This window comes from Kogia breviceps, chromosome 2, assembly GCF_026419965.1.
Source record: "Kogia breviceps isolate mKogBre1 chromosome 2, mKogBre1 haplotype 1, whole genome shotgun sequence".
Classification (NCBI taxonomy): domain Eukaryota; kingdom Metazoa; phylum Chordata; class Mammalia; order Artiodactyla; family Physeteridae; genus Kogia; species Kogia breviceps.
In genome coordinates this window covers 147,388,295-147,412,877 of record NC_081311.1, presented here as the reverse complement: position 1 = coordinate 147,412,877, position 24,583 = coordinate 147,388,295, and the positions used below count along the sequence as shown (strand labels likewise).

General features: G+C 35.1%; 1 protein-coding gene across 1 annotated transcript in view; it reads left to right on the top strand.

Annotated features, from left to right (window-relative positions):
- Positions 1–24,583, top strand: part of TTN (titin) — a 283,596-nt gene that overhangs the window by 124,575 nt on the left and 134,438 nt on the right. The window contains exons 120-156 of the mRNA XM_067026386.1: positions 572–655; positions 880–960; positions 1,107–1,187; positions 1,358–1,441; positions 1,685–1,786; positions 2,201–2,317; positions 4,109–4,189; positions 4,382–4,450; positions 4,684–4,767; positions 4,929–5,012; positions 5,302–5,385; positions 5,608–5,691; positions 6,471–6,551; positions 6,854–7,060; positions 7,985–8,062; positions 8,268–8,342; positions 8,549–8,641; positions 9,426–9,503; positions 9,700–9,870; positions 10,078–10,161; positions 10,387–10,464; positions 10,968–11,051; positions 11,312–11,395; positions 11,605–11,688; positions 11,885–12,229; positions 12,558–12,641; positions 13,964–14,038; positions 14,205–14,288; positions 14,821–14,895; positions 15,565–15,657; positions 16,270–16,347; positions 17,315–17,383; positions 17,536–17,655; positions 17,793–18,086; positions 18,941–19,021; positions 20,139–20,216; positions 20,764–20,847. Coding sequence (XP_066882487.1) covers positions 572–655; positions 880–960; positions 1,107–1,187; positions 1,358–1,441; positions 1,685–1,786; positions 2,201–2,317; positions 4,109–4,189; positions 4,382–4,450; positions 4,684–4,767; positions 4,929–5,012; positions 5,302–5,385; positions 5,608–5,691; positions 6,471–6,551; positions 6,854–7,060; positions 7,985–8,062; positions 8,268–8,342; positions 8,549–8,641; positions 9,426–9,503; positions 9,700–9,870; positions 10,078–10,161; positions 10,387–10,464; positions 10,968–11,051; positions 11,312–11,395; positions 11,605–11,688; positions 11,885–12,229; positions 12,558–12,641; positions 13,964–14,038; positions 14,205–14,288; positions 14,821–14,895; positions 15,565–15,657; positions 16,270–16,347; positions 17,315–17,383; positions 17,536–17,655; positions 17,793–18,086; positions 18,941–19,021; positions 20,139–20,216; positions 20,764–20,847 — 3,792 coding nt within the window. The remainder of the gene's footprint in view (positions 1–571; positions 656–879; positions 961–1,106; positions 1,188–1,357; positions 1,442–1,684; positions 1,787–2,200; positions 2,318–4,108; positions 4,190–4,381; positions 4,451–4,683; positions 4,768–4,928; positions 5,013–5,301; positions 5,386–5,607; positions 5,692–6,470; positions 6,552–6,853; positions 7,061–7,984; positions 8,063–8,267; positions 8,343–8,548; positions 8,642–9,425; positions 9,504–9,699; positions 9,871–10,077; positions 10,162–10,386; positions 10,465–10,967; positions 11,052–11,311; positions 11,396–11,604; positions 11,689–11,884; positions 12,230–12,557; positions 12,642–13,963; positions 14,039–14,204; positions 14,289–14,820; positions 14,896–15,564; positions 15,658–16,269; positions 16,348–17,314; positions 17,384–17,535; positions 17,656–17,792; positions 18,087–18,940; positions 19,022–20,138; positions 20,217–20,763; positions 20,848–24,583) is intronic.

The following is a 24,583-nucleotide window of genomic DNA, read 5'->3' as shown; positions in this document are numbered from 1 at the left end:
TCAGCGGCCATGGCTCACGGGCCCAGCCGCTCCGCGGCATGTGGGATCTTCCCGGACCGGGGCACGAACCCGCGTCCCCTGCATCGGCAGGCGGATTCTCAACCACTGCACAACCAGGGAAGCCCTTATAACTCGTTTTTCATCACATAAATGCCTCTGTAACATTACTTGGGACATTTACCACATGCGACCTTTAGAAAACTATAGTTTAATTTTGTGCGTTATTTTGCCAGTGCATAGAAAACCTATAACATTAGTAAAGTATGTAAAGATTTGTGTGTGTGTGGCTATATCCATTCATAAAAGTGACATATGGCTGGGCTTCCCTGGTGGCGCAGTGGTTGAGAGTCCGCTTGCCGATTCAGAGGGCACGGGTTCGTGCCCCGGTCCGGGAAGATTCCACATGCTGTGGAGCAGCTGGGCCCATGAGCCATGGCCGCTAAGCCTGCACATCCAGAGCCTGTGCTCCGCAACGGGAGAGGCCAAACAGTAAGAGGCCCGCGTACGGGGAAAAAAGAAAAAAAAAAAGTGACATATGAATGAACTAACGTTCTATTTTAAAAACTTTAAGTCCCAGAGGTGCCCAGGAGACCTGTCCCTGAAGAAAAGATTCCTATTCCTGTTGCAAAGAAAAAGGAAGCTCCACCAGCTAAAGGTACAATGACTTGCTTAGTAAGGAAGCCCTGATTTTATGTCTTGAGTATAAAACATTTTTGTGTTTAATTATCTAATTTAGTTTGTTTCATTAAAAATGAATGTGTTATGGTGTAAGAATTCAACAAAAGTGTCTGTCCACCTGCCTACTTTCTTACAAAATAACTGTCCATTAGCTACTTTGGAAAATATAAAGTTAACTCTAAAAATGAATGTCTTTTCAAGTTCATGAAGTACAGAAGAGGGTTGTCACAGAAGAAAAAATAACCATCGTCACTGAAAGGGAGGAATCTCCACCACCAGCAGGTAACCTCATCCCATCTCCACAAAATAACCTCGTCTTCCCGTCAAGCTTCTTTAATTGCATATCTTCTTTAATGGGCCTGCAAGTTCTATGTTGCTCATTTACTTTGCCTTTCTGAGAATTTTAAAATCAAATACTATCCTTTAAGTGCCAGAAATACTAAAGAAGAAAGTTCCCGAAGAAAAAAGACCTGTTCCTCGGAAAGAGGAAGAAGTTCCACCACGAAAAGGTATTGTCTCTCCATCTTTCCAAGAACCATCTTTATAATATTATGTTCCTAGGTAAACGATGATTTTGTTAGTCTTGTGATATATGTGCATCGTGAGTGTGTATCTGTGTTTTGTGATGGTCTTCAATGAGATAACACAGAAGTTCTAAAAGTGCACAATGTTTTTAAAGTGCTAGCTCTGCCTAAGAAACCTGTCCCTGAGGAGAAAGTTCCCGTGCCAGTTCCTGCTGCTAAGAGAGCCCCTCCTCCCCGAGGTAGGATTTGTCTCAAGCCTCTGACAAAAATCTTTTAGCTGGTGGATTCTTTTTCCTATCTGGTGTCTTCTTGTACTGACCCTTTGTCTCTCTTGGATAGAATTTTTGTGTGTATGTACTCGTGATAAGTTATGTAACTTGCTAGTGAAAGTGGTGTACTGTGCAAATCTTCCCCAAACTTTAGGGAGAGAAAATTGTTAAGATTCTTGATTTTTAAGCTTCAACTTTAATCCTTTCTTAAAGCTGAAGTTTCTAAGGAAACTGTCGTAGAAGAAAAAAGATTTGTTGGTGAAGAAAAACTATCCGTTGCAGTTCCTCAAAGAGTGGAGGTCGTGCGGCACGAAGGTATATAATCGGAAGTGAGGGGAGAAATGAGTTTGCATGTGTTTCCTCCAAGTCTTCTTACCACATAGTTTACTTCAGAATTTGCTCTTATCAGTGTATGTTGTAGCCTCTGAGACTGAATGTTTTGTGTCTGCACTGGTCCTGAATCATTCTAAGAGGGTGAGTGGGGTGCTGAACATGTGGTAATTGTGAAAGTGGCCTCATCTGGGCATAATCTGAATATTCTTCTCAGTCTTGCGCTGTACTGTCCCCTCATCTGAACTCAGCTCTCTCCTTCTTGTAATGAAGAAGCACTGTGAAACCACCCACTAAGCAGATAGAAGAACATTACCCATCTATAGGGAACACAAGGTTATAATCAGTACTTCAATGGGCTATTCAGGCTGAATTTAAAGTAAATCTTATCTTTTAAAGTATCTGCAGAAGAGGAATGGAGTTATTCAGAAGAAGAGGAAAGAGTATATGTTTCAGTTTATAGAGAAGAGGAAAGAGAGGAGGAGGAGGAGGAAGTGGAGCTTACAGAATATGAAGGTAAATAATGCAGATAAGCTAGTCGTGACCTGGAGTCTTGATAAGCTGTTTTCCTTCATAGATTATTTATCAGATTAATGAAAGTGACACAAATTCATTGAACGTCTACTGGTCTTATTTGATGTATCTTTTGATCAAAACACAAGACTCAGGAGCATTAATTAGAGTAAACATCCAAAGTACTCCTTGTCCATTCCCTCTAACTTGGTTCTGTAGGAAACAAGCCTTCATATTTATAGGTAACTAATAGTGCAAGTATCTCCATACACATTTATCCTTTCAGTAGATGGGACTTGGTTTCAGTATGGTGGACTGGCATAATCTTCACCTTGGTAGTCTAATGTCTAAAACGTGGGTAACAAATAGCAGTGTTGATAGCACAACTCACTAATGTGTCCTGACTCACAGATTTTAAATGAATAAGAAATTATATACATTATTACATTCCAGAAGTCAAGGCCAGGTTTGAGAGTGAAGCACTGAACACATAGGGCTTTCCAATATTCCATGTATGGAGAAAACAATCGTGTAATATCTTTCATTAGATCAATTTGTTATTCAGATGGTCACATACCTATAAAGCTAGTTCTCTATAGCTTAGGATTGAACAACGAGCTTTATTTCAATGTTGGGATACCCTTTTAATGAATTAAGACACCCCTAGATTTACTGCTAAAGTTCAGCATTCTGGCTAAAGCTATATAGCTGAAAGAACTTTACTAAGAAAGTTTTAATGTAGCTCTGCTTTAAAGATCAATCCTTAAGTTTCTCAGTAAATTAACTGTCTTCCCAATGAAAAGATGAATAGAATTGTACAGGCAGATGCCCTTGAGTGTATCTCTGACTAACAAAAGGGGCCCCACCTCTTCTCCACTTGGAAGAAAAGTCCATGTGAAATCCAGATGTGCAGTCTTAATGGAATGGCTTAGAACAGAGCAAGACTTGACTCCCTAGAGGAAGCCCACCAGTTCTGTTGTGCTTCCTGGGAAAGGCCAAGATGGGCATAAGTCAGAAATCTGATGGATTCAAAGAGGGTCCTATCCCTTCTAGAAATGTTTGGGAAACCATAACATGTACACAAGGAAAGTTCTCATTGCATGAATATAATTTCAGTTTTTTATACATTATACATTTCTTTTAGTACTATAGACTCTGATTAAAAGGAAAGACATTTTATGATATTCTTATGTTTCCATTAAGCCCAAAGATTTAGGGAAAAGATGGGTAGCCTGTTAAGTTTACTCCTAGTGTTTGTAACTAGATCTTTCTATTCTATAATTAGTCTTATACACATAGACTCAAAAATCATAGGAAGGCTCTTACCTCGTCCACCATAGCTACCCTCGCAAAACTTGGGGAAAAAGTCTTGTTTCCAAGTCCTCAGTAGGTTTTTCATAGGTAATACAGGTCTTTTCTTTCTTATGAACCTACTTATGATTCCTCAAGTATATTTTTGAAACTTGTCTTCAAATTCCTGTGTTCTTGTTAACTTAGCCGCTAGGATTGTTTTTACGTCTTGCGCTTGTCCTGTTCTTCCTGTGAATACAAGCATTGTTATCTTTATGTTACACTTAAAAATTAAATTACTGAAACTTATTTTCTATGCTCTTTATTAAGGCATATGCTTTGATTAAAATCTTCTTCTTTGGGTATTTTAAATGAGAACAATCAGGAAGTTGGAAAGTGTTAAACTTTTACTATTTTACTTACTTTCTGACATAATAAAGTACAGCTAAAATTAAACATGAAAAACACTACAACCTATCTTCTTTGAAATTGATATCTTTAAAGTGATGGAAGAGCCTGAGGAATATGTTGTAGAAGAAGAGCTGCACTTTATTTCTGAGAAAGTGGACGTTGAACCAGCCGAAGGTAGACCAACTCTTAGATTAATTATAGCCCCATATGTGTTTGGCTTGTCCCATTCTTAATGTCCTCTTGTAGTTGATTTTTTGTCTGTATTGCAAATGTTGATAAATATCATGTGTAATAAAAATATTCCTTAAATTTTTATTAAAAAGAAATCTGGACATTTCCACAAATGTATTTTATAATCTTTTCAAGTGCCTGAGAAGAAAATTGTACCAAAACCGAAAACTCCTGCTAAAATAGAGGAGCCTCCGCCAGCTAAAGGTACAATTCTCTCTCAAAGAAATGGGATACCATTTGTCTTAATAGCTATAATAATGCCTTTAATTTGAATAACTGCCTCAGTTTTGTCAGCATATATGTGTAAACATTTTTACTGACTATAGACATTAGTGTTTGTGTAAATGTGTGATCTTTTCATGAAGTGAGTTCTTTGCCCCAAAATTACACTCCTCCTGTAATGCAAACTAATATTCTTAAACCTAATATTTCTAAAGTTCCTGAAGTACCTAAGAAAATTGTGCCAGAAAAGAAAATTCCTGCTGCAGTTCCCAAAAAGGAAAAGGTGCCACCAGCCAAAGGTATATTGGGCTGTCCTTTATTCTTGAATAATGCCTGTCTTTTGAAATCTTAAATTGATACATTCTTCAAATTTTTATGACATTAACAAGAAAATAAGTGTGCCTATGTTTAGTGTTTTTCACATTTGTATGTCTGACCGTGTTGTGCAATGTTTTTTAAGTGCCAGAAGAGCCAAAGAAACCAGTTCCTGAAAAAAGGGCTCCTCCCAAAGTGGCTAAGATAGAAGAACCTCCTCCCACCAAAGGTAAACGAAACCCCCCAGCACAACAACTAGAAACATGTCTTGTCTTTCTCATCCTCTCACTGCTGTCCTTGGGTCACCCCTTCTATATGGAGGTTATTGGTGTATGCTGGCCGCAAGGATATATTATTGCCTTGTCTATGGTTGACTATTACTTGCTTGTTGTGAAGTTCATTTGTGTGTACCTTGTAAAATTGTTATACTCTAAAATCACAATACTTTCTGGCTAATACATTTTTTAAAATTCCACTTTAAGTAATATATCTCCGTAATCCTAAAATTATCTTTCAAGTGACTGAGAGGCACATGCAAATTTCCCAGGAAGAAAAAGTTCACGTTGCTGTAACTAAAAAAGTGGAGCCTCCAAGACCAAGAGGTACATGGGGCCTTTAAATACACAGAATATTGTACCTACCCTATTCTCTTTACCAAATACACTAGTTATGGGTGTTGGTTTTTTGTTGTCATTGTTATAGTTGTTTTATGTTTGAAATCGTGAAAATATCAAGTCTTTTATGTTTGAGTTACTACTATACAACTACCTTTTTGTTGTTTGAATGAGGAAAACAGTTCTCTAAAGTGAAATCTGTCTTTAAAGTGCCTGAGGAACCCAAGAGAGCTATTCCAGAAGAAAAAGTTCCAAAACTCAAGCCTAGAAAAGAGGAGGAGCCACCAGTAAAAGGTATACCAACTTTTCCAAAAATCAAAATAAGCTTTTAGGTATCAAAATAAGCTTATAGGTATAACTAATCTAGTGGAATTGGGATCCTTAGAGAAAATAATTTAAATATATATTACAAAGTAAGTAATATGCATATGCTATTCCGTATCATCTCAAAACTACATATTTCTGATACCAGAAAATATTCTGTTTTTTCTTCTCAAAAAAACCAAAAAACAAAAAAACAAAAGTGAAACTCCATACAAAGGTGTAGATACTTCCCCTTAAAATGTATTTATCTTCTCATGTGTCTTTGTCTGTATACTAAATTCCTTTGCCGAAATGCTTGTTTTGTGTGGCAACCTTTGATGAAATTAAAAATTTTTAAATCCTCAATTTTCTACATTGTACCAGTAGAGCTTATGAAAACAACTTAGAATTAATGTGAAGAAACTATTCATGTGATGCAACCCTCTGTCTAATGCTTGTTTGATAATCATTGTTTATACTATCTAGTTGTCTTTTTTCATTTCTTTTATAAATACTACTTGATCTTCTTAAAGTTATACAATGTCTTTTAAGTATTAAGTAGCTTAGAAAAAAGTATTTATATATTTATTAGAACATGTTTATTTCCAAGTCTCTTGATTTTTCTTACCACTTAAATGAGAAATTTAAACAACAAGCATGGTTATGGTCATCTTTGTCCTTTTTGTCCTTGGATTGTGCATACACAAGTTCTCTTAACACATGTTATTCTGAATCTTGCAATTCACTTTTAATAATTACTCTTTTTAAAGTGACTGAACTCAGGAAAAGAGCTGTTCAAGAACAAAAGGTATCCATTGAAGTTCCAAAAAGAGAACCTCCAGCAGCTAAAGGTATATTGTGCTTTGACTAAATAATAAAACGAAGCATGAACCTACACAGCTCTTTGCCTGTTAGTTTCTAATTTGACTCTCATTCTTTATTGGCTTATTGTTGCCTAGAGGCAGGGAATCTAACATTTGAAATTATAAATAGCAAATGTACACTCTGTAATACCTTGGCCAGCAAAAGACAGTCAGGGTCTCCCATAACCATTGCATGAGACCATCACCAAGGAATGAGATCACAGCACATTGTCACTATGGTCCCTAAATGGGTTTCAAGTAAAATGCACCTGTTATCAATATTATTCCAGAAGTAACTGTAACAGCAGAGAAAGAATGGGCTTATACCCAGAAAGAAGAAACTGTTTCAGTACAATGGGAAGAGGAATATGAAGAATATGATTATAAAGAATTTGAGGAGTATGAACCAACAGAAGAATATGATCAATATGAAGAGTATGAGGAACGTGAATTCGAACATTATGAAGAGTATAAAGAACATGAAGAATATGTCACAGGTATGAGCTGAACTGCAAACCTGAAACCACATTAAATATGAGCAAAATCCATAGAACAGGATAAAATTTTGAATGTCCAAAGAAATTTGGAAAGAAGTTTGTTTTGTTTGGCAAATTCAGAATTATTTTTTCTTGGATAACTTCTAGAAAAAAAAAATCTCTATAAATCGTAAAGTTGCTGTTAGAGTTTGGTTCTGGGCATAATCTATTTCCTCTCTTCTTTTTGCTTATAAGAAAATGTCATTACGTTTCTTTCTCCAAAAGGTCAAGAGTCTATTATCTTCAAGCACCCTTGATCATTCTAATACATGATCAAAAATTTCTCAACATCTCTCATCCTAAAGCTTGTTATTATCAAACATAATAGGCTATTGAGAAAACACCCTACCCTCGGGGTTCCCATCATCAAAACTTAACAAAGACTGCTTCAAAAGTAAACACAGAGAAAGCCAACACAAGCCATTGTGTTTTATCTTTGTGAAGATCAAATCTGTAGGAATAAGTTTCTATTGGAATTTCAAAATGAAGCAATATTATTTCACTTATTCTATTTTTGATGTTTCACAGCCTAACTTTGAGAATGTTCTATGTAGTTTTACAAATAGAATTTAAAAACAATATAATATGGGGAGGAGTTTAACCATGATTTTGTCTACCTGAAGTGAAATGATAATATAATATGTAAAAGAGAGTCACAATTACCTAACTGAAGTAAATAGCAAGGAGGAAATAGCAATAAAAGCTTTTTTAGGTCTTTTACATCTTATTCTACTTGGATCTCTGATTCTCACTCACCTCTAGAGGCTATGCCTATGCTGTAGATAAGATATATTATTTTAATTCTTCGTATCCATTGAAGAAATATCATTTTTTATATTCTAACAAAAATGTCTAACATTAAATACCTTGTATATATTTTTAAAGAACCTGAGAAGCCCATCCCAGTAAAGCCTGTCCAGGAAGAACCGGTTCCCACAAAACCAAAGATCCCACCAGCTAAAGGTAGAGTGAGAAAAAACATTATCATTCATGAGACCTGTGGTCCCTACATGTCTGTGCAACTATAAATCCATGTTGAAGTGGCAGTGTACCAATCGTGTGTGGGGGGGTCATTATGTTGTACATCATATTTCTTATTTTTTTCTTCTTACTGCTCTTAAGAAATTTGGTTCAGGTTTTAAAATCTGTTAATATTGGTATTTTAAAGTGCCGAAGAAAATGGTCCCTGAAGAAAAAGTACCAGTGCCCATTCCTAAGAAACTCAAACCTCCACCGCCCAAAGGTACATGGCAGCGTAATAACTACCAAAAACATCTTTTTTACTTATGTGCTATAAACGTGTCTTACTACCTTGTCTGATGTTCTTTGTCTTTACTGAATATATTGTTTGGTGCTGATTCTTACATTTCTCGGCGTTTCATGTATTTTTATTTACATGATATTCGTGTGGTTGGTTTTAATGGTCTTTAATAATTAATATCTTTAAAGTGCCTGAAGAAGCAAAGAAAGTTGTTGAGGAAAAAATACACATTTCAATTACCAAACGTGAAAAAGAGCAGGTGACTGAACCAGCTGATAAAGGTATAATTTCCTTCCTCGATTGTGGTCTTTTATAATGTCTCTTTTAAAACTAAAGCAACTGTGTTTTGCTTTTTTTTTTTTCTTCACTGTTTTGTGTCTTTTATATTAATTGTTAGGTGGATGTTGGATGTAAAAATCTGTAAATACAGGATAAAAAGATAATGTTATCTTAAAAGGAAAAGTTATTTCAAAATATATCCATAGCTTCTTATACAGTGGCTGTGTCCTAACACATGGCTACAATACATATAAAATAGAATGTTTGGATATAAAATCTGTGACCATTTGGCACATTCCTGACTTATCTAAATTGATGTGATGATATAACAATATTCATCACAGTTTAGTACCTGTTTATTGATCCTAAAGTCATTTTGAAGATTGAAAAAAAGAGTTAACTCAATGTCTAACCATTTTTCCCTGCTTTTTACTAAGTATTAAGTAACTTCGCTGCAATTTCAGAAAGTATACTTATCCAGAAGTAAATTTAGCTTTTCAGTAAAGGATGTTTCATACAAGCAGAGATACCCGAACACTAAACATCACTTCACACTTGGTCTCTGCTACCTCAGACCTCCTTGAGTACTTTTGTATGTTTTTATTCCAGTAAGGTTCAGAATCCTTTCCATGGAGAATATGAAGTTTCTTATAAATGAACAATCACATATCTCTTATATGAGAGGCACTTGCAGCATTACTCTATTTCCTTAAAATACAATAAAGCAAGCATTCGCTGGGTACCCTGTTTCTGACAGTAAAATTTCCTTATACTTAATGTTTTAAGTGCCCATGAAGCCCAAGAGGGTTGTTACAGAAGAAAAAGTACCTGTTCCTAAAAAAGAAGTAGCAGCACCTGTTAGAGGTACCTATATTCACTCTTTTTAATGTGTTGTTTGTCTTTTATGGTATGAAATTCATGTTCAGTTCTATGTGTAAAGTTCTTCTGTGGGAAAGATAAAGCCTATTCCTTCTTCTATTACAAATGGCTATGTTCCTAACATGTCTTAATTTTATTGAATAATTGGAAAATATCCAACCTAAAGATAATATCTTTAAAGTGCCTGAAGTACCTAAAAGACAACCAGAAGAGATTGCCTTTGAAGAGGAAGCTGTAACCCAAGTAGAGGAATATTTTGAAGAAGAGTACATTCATGAAAAAGAAGAACTCATCACTGCAGAAGAAGAGGAACTCATAACTGAAGAAGTGGTGCCAGTGGTACCCATCAAAGGTAGATTATATCTCCTGCCAAGGGATAAGCAGCAGCATCTTTTGTATCCAATTTGGTCAGATTCTGGGGTTTATTAGCACTGATGACCAATTCTGCTTATTTTAGAAAAAGACACTTTTAGATGCTGAAGTATGATTTCTGTAGTTGCTTTTCACATTTTGTATCTTTTCTGCAACATTTCCAAAATTCTTCATAATATCTTTAAAGTGCCTGAGGTACCCAAGAAACCTGTTCCAGAAGAGAAGAAACCTGTTCCTGTTCCCAAAAAGAAGGAAGCCCCACCAGCAAAAGGTACACCACCACTCTTATCACGAGCATATAAAAGACTTCATCTGCATATAAATAGCTAATTATCTTCTGAGTTCAAAACCTTGTGTGTGTGTGTGTGTGTGTGTGTGTGTGTGTGTGTGTGTTACTGTCTATTCTTTGAAACTGTCCTTTTGTTTGTTAACTATCCTTTGTGTGGATGTGTTGTTACTGGTAGTAAGAACTTATCAATAAACAATATCTTTAAAGTGCCTGAGATTCCTAAGAAGCCAGAGGAGAAAGTTCCTGTGCCCATTCCTAAGAAAGAGAAGGCTCCACCAGCTAAAGGTACATCTCTCTGTAATCCATCAGTGGAATAGTGTAATAATTTACCCATGTATTGATAGTATAACTTGGCGAGCCAAATCAGTTCTTTCCCCATGATGATATTAAAAATATTAATGCCAAGATAAACTGGTTACTGGAGCAGTTTATTGTGTATTCATCTCTGAATTTTACCATCAAAACATGCTGTTGCTTCATGCTTGGTTCCTCCTCTTTAGTGGAACGTGCTTAGAGTAAAGTAAATTCTAATTGTAATACCAAAATGGACAAAATTATCATTTACCAGACATTGTGTGTTGTCTTTATCAGTCTATGTTTTTTCAGTGTTTTTTAATCTTAATTTTTGTGCATTTTCTGGCCTTTGTTTTGTGGCTGTTATAATTATTATTTTCATTCCTAAAGTGAAATTGTTACAATATCTGTGATGCTTCAGTAAGGCCTAAAATTGCTAGATTCTTCTCTATGGGTGAAAAATTTGAAACTAACCCTATATGATATCTTTAAAGTTCCTGAAGTACCCAAGAAACCTGTACCAGAGGAGCAAGTGCCAGTACCAGTTCCTAAAAAGGTGGAAGCTCCACCTGCCAAAGGTACATGAACCTGCAATGTCATAAAATTTTTTAAATTTCAACTTTGCATATGAGTAAAAAATTAAATGGTTCAATTATGTGCTCTTTGTGGGTGTAACACTTTAGTATTCCTTTATGGAAAAGAAAAGATTTTATTTTAAAGGTAAAATTCTTCTTGAAGTAACTTGGTCATACTCTTATGACCTTAATCTTTTTGAAACTATGCTTAGACTCAAAATTTTAAGTTGTATAAAATGTTTCTCTAAATCATTTCTTTAAAGTGCCAGAAGTGCCCAAGAAGCCTGTGCCTGAGAAGAAGGTGCTGGTTCCTGCTCCTAAGAAAGTAGAGGCTCCACCTGCAAAAGGTACGTCACTTCATCATATAAAGTTCATGGGAAAAAACCTTACATTTACATATATTCACATACAAATTCCCTTATAACATTACATGTTTTAAACAATTGTCTATCTTGTTAGAAATATAAAAGTCAGATATTTCATGATTCCTTTTTATGTCTATTGCTCTAAGACATGTAAAACAACACATTCTTAAAGACAAATAATATCTTTAAAGTGCCAGTGGTGCCCAAGAAGGTCATCACAGAAGAAAAGGAGCCAACACCTGTTCCGAAAAAAGTGGAAGCTCCATCACCCAAAGGTACATTAATCTCGAACAAAACCAAGGCAAAAGAGGAAAACTAACTGGCTTTATACAGCCTCACTAATTATAATTACTTATGTTGGTGACAGTTGATGCTTTATGATCACAGAATATTTGCTTTTCATGTTGTCCCACTGTTTTGAATATTGTACATAAAAGTGATGCTTGTCCGATTGAACAAATGTCTTTAAAGTGCCAAAGAAACGTGAGCCAGTTCCAGTTCCAGTTCCTGTAGCTCTACTTCGGGAAGAGAAAGTTGTATTTGAAGAAGAAATTGTTCTTGAAGAGGAAGTTCTACCTGAGGAAGAGGAAGTTCTACCAGCAGAAGAGGAAATTCCACCCGAGGAAGAGGAAATTCTATCTGAGGAAGAGGAAGTTCCACCAGAGGAAGAGGAAATTCTATCAGAGGAAGAGGAAGTTGCTCCTGAAGAAGAGGAAATTCCTTTTGGGGAGGAAGAATTTGTACCTGAGGAAGAAGTTGTACCTGAAGAAGAAGTTCTTCCAGAAATTAAACCTAAGGTGCCAGTACCTGCACGAGGTATAGCAGTTCTTCTTGAAGTCATCAGGCCTCTTTTGTGTTGAATTCTGCCTTTCCATTTTTTTGTTCATCTCTAATTTTATCTATGTTGCTTTACTCTCTATATCTTCTACCATCTAAATCTTAGAAAACATTCCAGACATGTGAGCTCTTATTGTTTTGTGTCTGTCTTATGTGTCTACTTATTGAAAATCGTCTGAATGTCTTTTCAAATTTTATGATATGAAATGTTATTTAGTTGTTTATGGCCTTATTCTCATGTGTCTTTTTGTTACATATACAGTGCTGTACATGTGATTTTTAATGTCTTAAAATGAATGTTTTTAAGTGCCTGAAGTGCCAAAGAAACTTGTACCAGAGAAGAAAGTCCCTGTTCCAGCTCCTAAAAAAGTGGAACCTCCACCACCCAAAGGTACACCTCCCCGAAGTGAATACACATTCTTCATCCATATGTTCACCAGAAAAATTATAGTTGAACTGGGATTTAGGAAAATTTATGTTTATAAACTAGTCACATTAATTTCTAAAAATGTTCAGGAACACTGATATCCACTCTTTATTGGCTGCAAAGCAGTATTCAAGAGCAAAGATGGAAGGAAGTATTGTCCCGAAACTGCCCCCAAAATTCTACCCAATTCCCTATAATTTTATTAAACATAATAATTTTCATAGAGATATTTTACAAGCCTAAATTATCTACACAAAAAATACCTGAAAAATATAATGAACAACTCTTCCTAAATGTCATCCTTCAACCGTGTATATTAAGTGCCTTTATAACGTCAGGATAAAAAGGTAAAAGAAAGATTAATGTATTTATGAAAGCATTGCATAATAGCTTATGTCTTCTGATACATACATAAAAAAGGTAGCCCAGCAGGTTTTGATTTTAGCCTTGAATTTGTATCTTGCTGTGTTAGCCTGAGAAAGTCCTTTAACTGATCTGAGCCTAAAGTTCCTCTCCTATAAAATGGGGATACTAATGTTAGTTCTGGTGGGCTCGGATATTATTGTGAGGTTAAAATAAAGTAAGGAATATAAAAGTACTCCATCACTGAATGAATAGTATCCAGATTTATCATATTCAATCAGTTCATAGTACAGGACATAATATATTTATGCCTTAAAGCTCAATAATATTTTATGCAAAAGCTTATGACATCACTACTTAAAATAAGCATGACCTCTCCACTAGGTTAAATAGTCTTATAATCAGTGAAACAGTAAAGCTACCTCTTTATTGGATTTCAGGAATTGAGAAAATTTTTTTTTTTTTTTTTTTTTTTTTTTTGCGGTACGTGGGCCTCTCACTGTTGTGGCCTCTCCCGTTGCAGAGCGCAGGCTCAGCGGCCATGGCTCACGGGCCCAGCCGCTCCGCGGCATGTGGGATCTTCCCGGACCAGGGCACGAACCCGTGTCCCCTGCATCGGCAGGCGGACTCTCAACCACTGTGCCACCAGGGAAGCCTCAGAAATATTTTTTAGATAATGATTTAATTAATTTTTAGTGAAATTTAAGTGGATGAAATGACAGCATCTGTCCTCTGGTATTCAAATAGGTTGCTGATCGCTTCCTCCACAAAACCTAATTATATCATCACACTTGGGCTCCTGACTTGCATTAGGTCCCTACCCTGAGCAACTGTTGCATGTTGGTCTTTCTCTGTGGACTTCTTGTGTTCTCTCTTTTTTGTCCCTCACAATAAATTCTTATCATGGAATGCTGTCTTTAAAGTGCCTGAGGTTAAGAAGAAAGTGCCAGAGAAGAAAGTGATCACTCCCAAGAAAGAGGAGGCTCCTCCTGCCACAGGTACTGCTCTTCCCAAGCGAATTAGACACTGCCATTTCTTTCTTCATCTGTAAAAGCCAAAATGTCCCATTTCCCAGTATTTGTTAACATAACTTACATTATCGTGGTGTCCATTGTCTCTGTGTTTGTGAAACTGAACTTACAAAATAAAATAATATCTTGAAAGTGCCCGTGGTGCCTAAGAAGCCTGAACCAGAAAAGAAGGTGCCTCCTCCTGGCCTTAAGAAAGCAGTGGCTCCTCCTGCCAAAGGTACATCACTCCCAACAGGGGTGTGTTTGCTGCCCCGATGTTGAACTGTGATGCTCTTCACTTAGGGATGTTCCATATAGACATTTGCATTGTGTGGTCTGTGTGTAGTCATTAGTTGGGACTCTGCTGCACCCGTGTTTGTGCCGTGTCAGTTCTTCCACTTTGTGTTTGTGTATTTTATGTTGATTTGTCTATGTATGTTGTTCCTACAAAATAAAAATACTAAACTTATATATCTTTAAAGAGCCTGAAGTACCTAAGAAACCAGTCCCTGAAGTACCCATTGCTCTCCCTAAAAAAGTAGAGGCTCCAGCAGTAAAAGATAGAATGTCTCTTTAATGGACCCTTTATCTTAAACCACAAACCTCTTATTTTTGTCTCATTAACTGATGCTATGAAATGTCAATGTTTCATCTGGTGCATGTGCATTCTGTTATTAACTCTCTTGTGTTGAAAAATGGGAAACTTGGTCTTTATGTACTCCTCTTGGCTCTTGCATTTTAAGTGCCTAAAACAATCAATCTCTTTTAAGTTCCTGAGGTGCCTAAGAAAGCGGAAGAAAGACGAATCATTGTCCCTAAAGAAGAGGAAGTTCCACCAGTTGAAGGTAGATGACTTTCTAAGAAAATAGCATTTTCAAAAGCATCATTGTCTTATTTTTGTCTAATATTTTCAGGAGGTAAATGCACATTTCACTCCAGAAAATAAATGTATTCACACTGTAAAAGAAACTATTCTTTACCTAGTGGAAACTGGATAGGCAAACTAAAACCGATCGAATCTCTCTTCTTACATGCTTAGCCTGTTTGTTTCCTTGTTTGTTTTGTTTGTTTGTTTGTTTTACTTTAATGAGAATCTTTGAAGGGAAACTGTATTTGCCATGGGAAATTTTTCATCAGGTGACTTGGTGGGCAGTTGTGGGATTAGCTTCTCCAGGAGGAGTTCCAGTTAAGCCTAAGTAACTGGTGCAGAAAATCTGACTTCTACCCCTAAGTGAATGTTTGACTTCAAAAAAGTCCACCTCCATTAAAAAAAATAATAATAATTTAAACTAAATTCTTTCTGAAGTCCTTTCCAGTTCTAAAATTCTGTGAAGGGCCTAACATATTTTGAAGACGCAGTGAGACTTTTTTCAAGGATGAGTGAGTTTTCACATGCATTTAGAAGGCTAAGTTAACTATGCTGATAAGACAACCTCAGTTTTCAGATGTATCATTTTAGTCTAATATTCAAATGAATTATAAAAATAATTTACAAAATAATCATCTTTTTAAAGTGTTTGAGGAGCCTGAAGAGCCTATTCCAGAAGAAGAGATACCAGAGGAACCACCTTGCATAGAGGAGGTTGAGGAGGTGGCGCCACCTAGAGGTACAGCTGCTTTTATGAGTTGGACATTTAAAATGTCTGGTGTTCCGAATCTTTCTCAGAATTCATCTAAACCTGATATTCACTAGTATACTTTTCTTACATCATATCAATGATAAGGTGAAGATTAATTACAACTGGCACCTGAAACTTTGTATTCCTTTTCTTGACCCAACTTTTTCTACTGCATCTACAATTCAGTTAGAATGAGAGAGAGAATTTTATGCTATTGACACTTTAATAGAATGAGAGAGAGAATTTTATGCTATTGACACTTTAATATTTTTTTTGGCCAGATGCTATTGTAATACTTTCTCCTAGTTTTCAATCCTTAGTTTCTATTTCTATGGTGTTTGCTCTTTAGAATAATTGTTAGGCTATCATTGCTAAAGACTATGACAGTCTTTTTATAGTTGATATTATGTTTGCTTATAGGATTTCCAAGTAATATCCTTCTCACCTTTAGAGTCAATACTTCATATATGCAATTACCATTTAGGTTGCTAATATATTTTTTAAATAAATCAATGTTTTGTGTTTGGGGTTTTTTTTGGTATATGGTTGTTCTGTTAATTGCATGGCATTTTTCAAAATGTCCTTGAAATATCTTTTAAGTGCCTGAAATGGTTAAGAAAGCAGTACCTGAAGCACCTACTCCTGTTCCTAAGAAAGTGGAGGCACCACCAGCTAAAGGTATAACAAATCCTTTTATTAAAGACAATATCTTTAAATTCCCATTCATTTTCTTTTTAAAAAACAAAAGTATCTTCATTCATTACTTTCTTAGAGTCATTTAAATAGGAAACTTATGAAATTGATTAAGAATCTGTTAAATATAATTCATTCGATTGTTTTAGCCTTTTTTGGAATGTTAATGAATGATTATGTGTGTGTGTGTGTGTGAATTATTCCAGAATATTCTTATTTTAAATAGCTGAGAATTTTAATGTTAATAGTACATTTCTCTATACTTATATACATTACAGTGGATCCTTCCTCCCAACATTCCACTCCTAGATTTTATTCCATTACATAAGTCGAATTTTATCATGTAATTATTATAATAATTATGTCTACTGTTATTTTATGGAGGGGGGGTTATCTGTTCTAATGCTTAGATAATAATTATTTTAAAGAGCCTCGTGTCCCTTTTGTAGTATCTGGCCAGAGCATTCCAGGTTATTACAAAATGTCTATCTCTCATTGTTCCTAATTAGGTTAATGCTTCAGTAGCACTCCTAATTGATTAAGTTATTCTGTCCCTATTGCAATAGACATCCTCAGCAGACACGATAGTGCCCAGCAGAATGTGACACCTGTATCAAGGCTTAAGTACTCTATGATGGTAATCATTTGAAAAAAGCCTTCATCAAATTAAAAATAGTAGAAGTAGGCCCAATATTGGTAATCCCTGCTATTTAAAAAAAAAAAAAAAGGATAGCACAGGTTCTTTGTGGACATACCTTCTTCTAAGGTGTGGCTAGTACAAATGAGTGATTTGGAAAAATATCTTTATAGCCTCTAAAATTGGTGTTCAATTTTACAATAGAGTGACTTCTTAGACTTCGATTATTGTAATGTTGATGTTGTTTCTGATGTTTTTATTTCATGTTTATCATTGAGTATTGTCAGCTAACTGAAACGCCTCATATCTTTAAAGTGCCAAAGAAGGTTCCTGAAGAAAAAGTACCTGTTCCTGTTCAGAAAAAAGAGGCCCCTCCTGCCAAAGGTACATCTTCTCTTTTTAACCTGAACTTTCTTATAATCTTTTTCATTAAGATTTTTATGTTTTATGTCTACATGTCTTGATCATTTTTGATGTCTTTTGCCTATGGAATCTTGCTCTTGACAGTCTCAAATATTAAAACTATATCTTTAAAGTGCCTGAAGTTCAAAAGAAAGTCCCAGAAAAGAAAGTCCCTGAAAAGAAAGTCCCAGAAAAGAAAGTCCCAGAAAAGAAAGTCCCTGTGCCTAAAAGAGAAGCTGTTCCCCCAGCTAAAGGTACTTTTGGGAAGATCTTTGATTTTCACGTGTTGTTGCATGAAAGCCTTTCTCAGATTTTTTTATATTTTGAATTTATGTCTTCATTTCTGCTGTGTGTAAAAAAAATAGATCTCTTAAAATAGATGCTCTTTCAGGGAGAGCTGTTCTTGAAGAAAAAATATCAGTTGCTGTCCACAAAGAGGAAGTAGTAAAAGAAAGAGCAGAATTAGAAATAGTGGAAGCACAAGTGGAAGAAGCTCGTGAAGAAGAGTTCCATGAGGTTGAAGAATACTTTGAAGAAGAGTTCCATGAGGTTGAAGAAGTCCTCAAAATAGAAGAGTATAGAGCTGAAGAAGAAGTACACAAAGTTGAAGAAGTCCATAGGGTAATAGAAGTCTTAGAGGCTGAAGAAGTGGAAGTATATGAAAAACCCAAAGCTCCACCTAAAGGTATAGGGAATTGTGCAGATATTACAAATTGCTATATGTTGCTCTAACTTCTTTTTAAAAGTACATTTCATGTTCAGTTTGGACATTAGAAACCCACTTACTTTCCATGATAAAATCATGAAATACTTTAAGCATGAGTTTAAACTACTTGATAACAATGATTGATATGGAGTAGAGATTAACCACAGAGTATAATTTTAGCCAACAAGATAATAATGTTTGATATCTACTTGCCTGAGGAGATAACATAATTCACGGTATGAATTTGTGGATTCCTTTTTAAATCCAAGTAAGAGTGGTACGTGATTGTTACAGGTACCAAAATATTGGCCAGGTACCAGATATTGGCCAGTGTCATCAGTTGAGTGAGAAAGAAACTCCTCAGTTCACTAAGGAATTTACATGTCCAGGCAAAAGAACCATTGCTTTGTTAGCATTTCAGTCAACTGTTCACAAACTGATAATTACTTATCCAAATCTTCCACCATTTTATGATATTTTCAGGAGAAATAACATTAAGGAAGGAAATGAAGTGTGGTAGTAGCACCTGCATTCTAGTATATTCTGAGAATAAACCTACAAATACATTCTCTGCAAGACTACTCCAGCTCTTGAACAAATTAATAATATGTGTGTAATATGAAGGAATGTGTGTGTGCTTAGTTTACACAATAAATTTACAATACAGATGAAACTTAGCAAAATCAAGTCTTTTTTGAAAGTAGGTATGGTATAAATTTTTAAAATATGAATAGAGAAAGCATTTTATGAGCCCTCATTGTACTAATTTTAGTCATCGTCGGCCATGATACTTCAGGAGTTCATTCTAAACCAAAACACTAATATCTTTAAAGGGCCTGAGATATCTGAGAAAATCATCCCTCCAAAAAAAACACCTACTAAAGTTGTTCCTCGAAAAGAGCCACCAGCTAAAGGTATTTTATTGGTGAAAAATTACTTACCTAATTTTACATACAGTAGCACCTTGGCTGCTTTACAAGTTTGAATTCTACTTGATGTTTTTCTTCTGTGTTTTGTGTTTCTGGAATGTCTAAAACAAACTAATATCTTGAAAGTGGGTTAGGGGCTAAAGAAAGTTCTATCAAAAAAGAAAGTCACTGTTATACTTAAAATACCCAAAGCAATATCACTACTAACCAAACAGTGAACCCAGTTTTCCTTCTTTGGTACTCTTTGATTATATATTCACTCACCTGCTTATTGATAAATCCCTGTTTTCCTGTTAATTATTAATTTTAATGTCCTAGTAAATATAAATACATTGTGACTGTGTGTTTAGTGTCCCTGCTTTGTTCAGTTTTTGTGGGGTTTTTTGTTTTTTGGTTTTTTTTTATTGTGTTGGGTCTTCGCTGCTGTGCAGGCTTTCTCTAGTTGCAGTGAGCAGGGGCTACTCTTCGTTGCTGTGCACAGGCTTCTCATTGTGGTGGTTTCTCTTGTTGTGGAGCATAGGCTCTAGGCACGTGGGCTTCAGTAGTTGTGGCACGTGGGCTCAGTAGTTGTGGCTCGCAGGCCTGGTTGCTCCACGGCATGTGGGATCTTCCCGGACCAGGGCTCAAACCTGTGTCCCCTGCATTGGCAGGCAGATTCTTAATCACTGCGCCACCAGGGAAGCCCTGTTCAGTTTTTAAACCTCTTGAATTTCACAATAAAAATGAAAAACAGTAGCTTATAAATAATATGTACTTACATCTTTAAGTCCCTGAAGCATTTAAGAATGTTATCACTGAAGAGAAAATTTCAATTATTCCACCAAAACAAGCAGAAAGAGCACCAGCTGAAGGTGTCTTATTCATTTTTCTCGTCAAGTTCTTATGATTCTTACATGGGAAATTCTCCTGGATTTTTGTTGTTGTATTTGTTATCAAAATTCAACTCATTTTAATTACTGTAATATATTTGATAAAGTGATGTCTATATTTTATACTGTGGCTATGTTCTTTTCTGTTTTTATATTTCTCTTATGCTCTACTTGTTAAAAAAATCTTTACGAATGTTTAAAAGTAAAAGAAACTATTACTACTGTCTCCAAAGTACCTGAAGTACCCAAGAAAATTGTGGTAGAAGAAAAAGTACATGTTCCTGAAAAGCCTGAAGTTCCACCAGCTAAAGGTATCTATCTGCCTTTGCTGATTCGCCACTAATACAAAACTCCCTTTTATTCATTTATTATGAGAAGAAAGAGAGAGAGATTGTTCTCCTCTCAATGCCACAAAATGGCTGAATTATGTAAACTTCAATTTATGTCCCATAACATAATCCTCCCTTTTGTGACTACTCTCTGGGAACACAGGCCTAAGCCTAAAAGTTGGTTTTATTTGTATTGATCCTCTTCTTAAGCAATATTTATATATTGACCCCTCAACTTCTTTTTCAAAAATAATTCATTTTGGAAGCTATTTTCAAGTAGCTCTGGAAACAAATAAACATGTTCCAAGTGACAATAGAAAATGATGTTGTATCCAAAGGGCAAAGTCCTTCTAATATGACAAATCAACTACTCATCAACAAGGCCGTCTAGAGAGATGCATTGATTGTGTGTTTAGATGACTTATAATATGGGGATTTTTTGATATTCTCCTTGTTAGATGCCCCTTTTTGTCTTGATATTTTACACCCAATGCTGCAATTTTTTTAAATAAAACAAATATCTTTAAAGCACCTGAAGTACCCAAGAAAATTGTTCCAGAAGAAAAAGTTCATGAAGCTGTTCCTAAAAAGCCTGAAGTTCCACCAGCTAAAGGTATACACTGATACTAATCACAACATGAAATAACACTATGTTTAGTTATTCATGGTTTAAAGTGAATGTGAGTGATGTAAATATTTGTATTTTGTTTCTTTATATTCTTAATATCTTATATTTGGTATTTATTACAATTAATATACTAATATCTTTGAAGTTCCTGAGGTGACTAAGAAAAGTATTCAAGAAGAAATATCACCCATAGTTCTTTCTGAAGATGCAACGATGTACAGTGAGTGTAGAAAAACTGGTGGTTCTCTTTGGTTCGTCTGTGTTTGTCTTCATAGCTTTTAAAAGTAAATATACTAATATCTTGTAAAATCCTAACATGCCAAATATATTTGGCTAAAATTAGATAATTTGAATGACTATTAGCCTCAGACAAGGTATATTTCCTCACCAATTTAAAAAATAAAGAGTTCTGTACGTATACCATTGCCCAATTTTAGAAAAGTCATTTGTCTTTGAATTTGTCATTGTCTTGTTAACCTGTTCTGTGTACAAATGTCCTCTGCTTTTCAGCAATTCATTTTCTCAGACCATAAAGCAACTTTCTTTAACTTGATAATAATATTTTACTTGGATATGTAGAATCAAAATACTTCAGCATTAGTATTTTTTACTCCTTGCAACAATCGTTGTAAACATTTTGGCAGTGCTATTCAAATACCCATAGATTTACAAGGCCATTAGAACCTCAAAAGAATTCTCAAGCCATTTTTGGTTTTGCCTTCATGCAAAATTATAATTAATTAATTTGAAGAGTAAAATAATATGAGTAAAAAAGTATTCTGAATAGAATACTGTTTAATAATCTGAATAGTGAAAATGCCAGCAGTCAAGATATCCTTCCATTTATTTGAATGTAAAATTTAAATCCAATTTTTGTCACCCTATAATAATAGGTTTGGATAAAAATATACGACTCCCTCCTTTGAATACCCTTTCTGTCCTTGAGTTTGGTTATTATTATCAGCCAGTCTTCCTTTCTGAAATCTGGAGAAATCTTTAGTTTTCAGTTGCCTTATTTTCCAAACATTTACCCATTCTTATTTTTCTTTTCTTCTTCCAATCTCTGAATGGTTTTCACATTAATATTGAATATGAAACCATAGACTAGATTTGGTTTGAAAACAGAGATAACTAGTTTTCTGGAACAGGAAAGGACTTAGATGAATTTCCAGTAGGTCAAATATTGGAGAATTCTTGATGTGCAACTCAACGTTGACCCTGTTCCTTAAGAAAAAAAATCCATAAAAATTAACAACAATAGGGAAATTTTACCAGTATCTTTCTGCAGACAAAGTAAAAGAATTATATACTAGTCCCTGACCAGTTGATTCCTCAATTTTACCATCATGATCATAAAGAAATGCTGAAAAGTCCTATATCATAAAACTGGGAATGAGGCTTTTTCCTAGCCAGTGTGTTATTGTCACTAACTTGGATTTACATAGTACTAGTCATTCGAGTTATAGATGTGTATTATGTATTATGTTTTTCTTAACACTATTCTTCATCCACCTTGAAATGCCTCTAATTGTATAAATACTAATATCTTTAAAGTTTATGAAGTATCTGAAGAATCATCTCCAAAAGAAAAAGTACTTGTGACTAATCCTCAAAAGACAAAAACCAAAGTAGCAAAAGGTATATAATACCAATGACCCAGTGAAGAAAATTTATTTTTAGCTCATTTTAAAAGCTCAATACTTTCCTTCACCATTTATAAATATAATTATACTCATATCTTTTAAGTGCCTGAACCACCCAAGAAAGTTGTTCCAGAGGACAAGATATATGTGACTATTCCTAAAAAGAGAGAAACACCAGCAACTAAAGGTACATTCCAACAGCATCAAACTTGGATGAATATCTTTGGCTTCAAGACTCAAAAATTGCATGTTATATAATCTACTGTTTTTATAACTTCTAAGTGTAAACCTACTAATATCTTTAAAGAGCCTGATACAACCAGAGAAGTATTTCCAGAGGTGGAGTTACCTGAGGCTGTTCCCAATATTCCAGAGCATCTTCCAACTGAAGGTATAATTCTTAGTTATGAAAATCTAAATAAGAAAACCTTTCTTCATCAGCCTGCAAAATATGTTCACTGCTTTGTGTAGATTTTCATGACCTCTAATGCTAAAATACTAATATCTTTAGTGTCCCTAATGTACCCAAAACAAGGAACTATCTATGACTTGCTCCTAAAAAGTCAAATCCCACTCATATAATGAATAAACATTAGAACAAAAATAAAATTTCTAATTTAAGGTTATAATATCTGCTAATAATCCCTAACTTTCTTTGTAAGGCATGTCTTCACATCTTTGCCTTTCTCAATTAAAAAATACTAATATCTTTAAAGAGTTGGAAGTCTCCAAGGAAGATGTTCCAGAGAGACAAACTCCTGTTACCAAAAGAAGAAAAATACCAACACCAAAAGGTACAAGCCAGAAGGTTGACTTTCTTATCTTATGATTGTAGTTTTACTCACCATGTGTAAAAATACTAATACCTCTAAAGCTCCAGATGCTTACCAGGGAGATCACTTCAGAGAACTGGGTTCCCCAGAGTAGCAGCTCGACTGGGTATATACATGTCCCCGTGAGTCATAAGGGGGAAAAGTCCATAACTTTATACACATGGAGATGCTTGGGCTATAAATTTTATCTATGAGCCCTCCAGGGAAAATATATATACATATAATGTGCAGATGTGACCCAGGTGGAAATAGCTATTGCTGTTTCCTTAAAAAATAAAATTCAGACTAGCTAGAAAAAAAAAATCTATATGAGAGATCACCTATATCATTTATATCACTGAAACTAGACTGAATAGTCTCACCCCACACCGCTCTAAAGCAGAAATCAGTGCCGTAAAATGACAGAGGTGCTTGGCTGTAGACTATAGGTTAGTAATTCAAATGCTCCATGGGGCTGAAATTCCAGGATATAATACAACTACCTGTTGAATTGCTCTTCTATTAAAATAAACTTACTACCAAAAACAAGTGCATAAATTTGAAATAACTGAATTCCCCTAAGACTTAAATATAGAAATATTTTTAGAAAACCATGACTTAAAGAAAATAAAATATTAAATTCACTGTGGAACTGTTCTATCTGTAATATCATCTCTACGCGAGAGCCTTCTAAAACCAGGGCAGTTAAAACCAAAACCGGTTAAAGTTGGAATTCTGCCCTGAATATTTATTTGCTCTTCTCATTATCTTTTATTTTTAAAGAGTCTACGTTTTCTCATTTTGAATATTTTCAGATAAATCAACAGATGAGAACATTTTAAAACATCCCCCCAAATTCTTCACAATGCCCATGATATTCTGTAATTTAAAGAATATCTGAACATCTTGACAATATTTTCTCTGTCTGAAATATTTTAGTTGTTCTCCTTCCTCCTTTAGTTGAAAAACAGTCACCTTTCTAAAGTGCCTAAGGGACTTCCCTAGGGGTCCAGTGGTTAAGACTCCATGCTTCCACTGCAGGGAACATGGGTTTAATCCCCTGGTCAGGGAACTCAGATCCTACAAGCCGCTTGATGCAGCCAAAAATAAAATAAAGTGCCTAAGGTGAGGGTACAAAATAAAGCCAGTCCAGGTAAGGAGCTGTTTTATCCTCTTCAAACTAATCACAAAAGGTACATTGTTAATTATTTAAAAATCAGTTTTTTTCACTTAAAGGTAAATTTTTATCTCAGTTCCTATGTATCT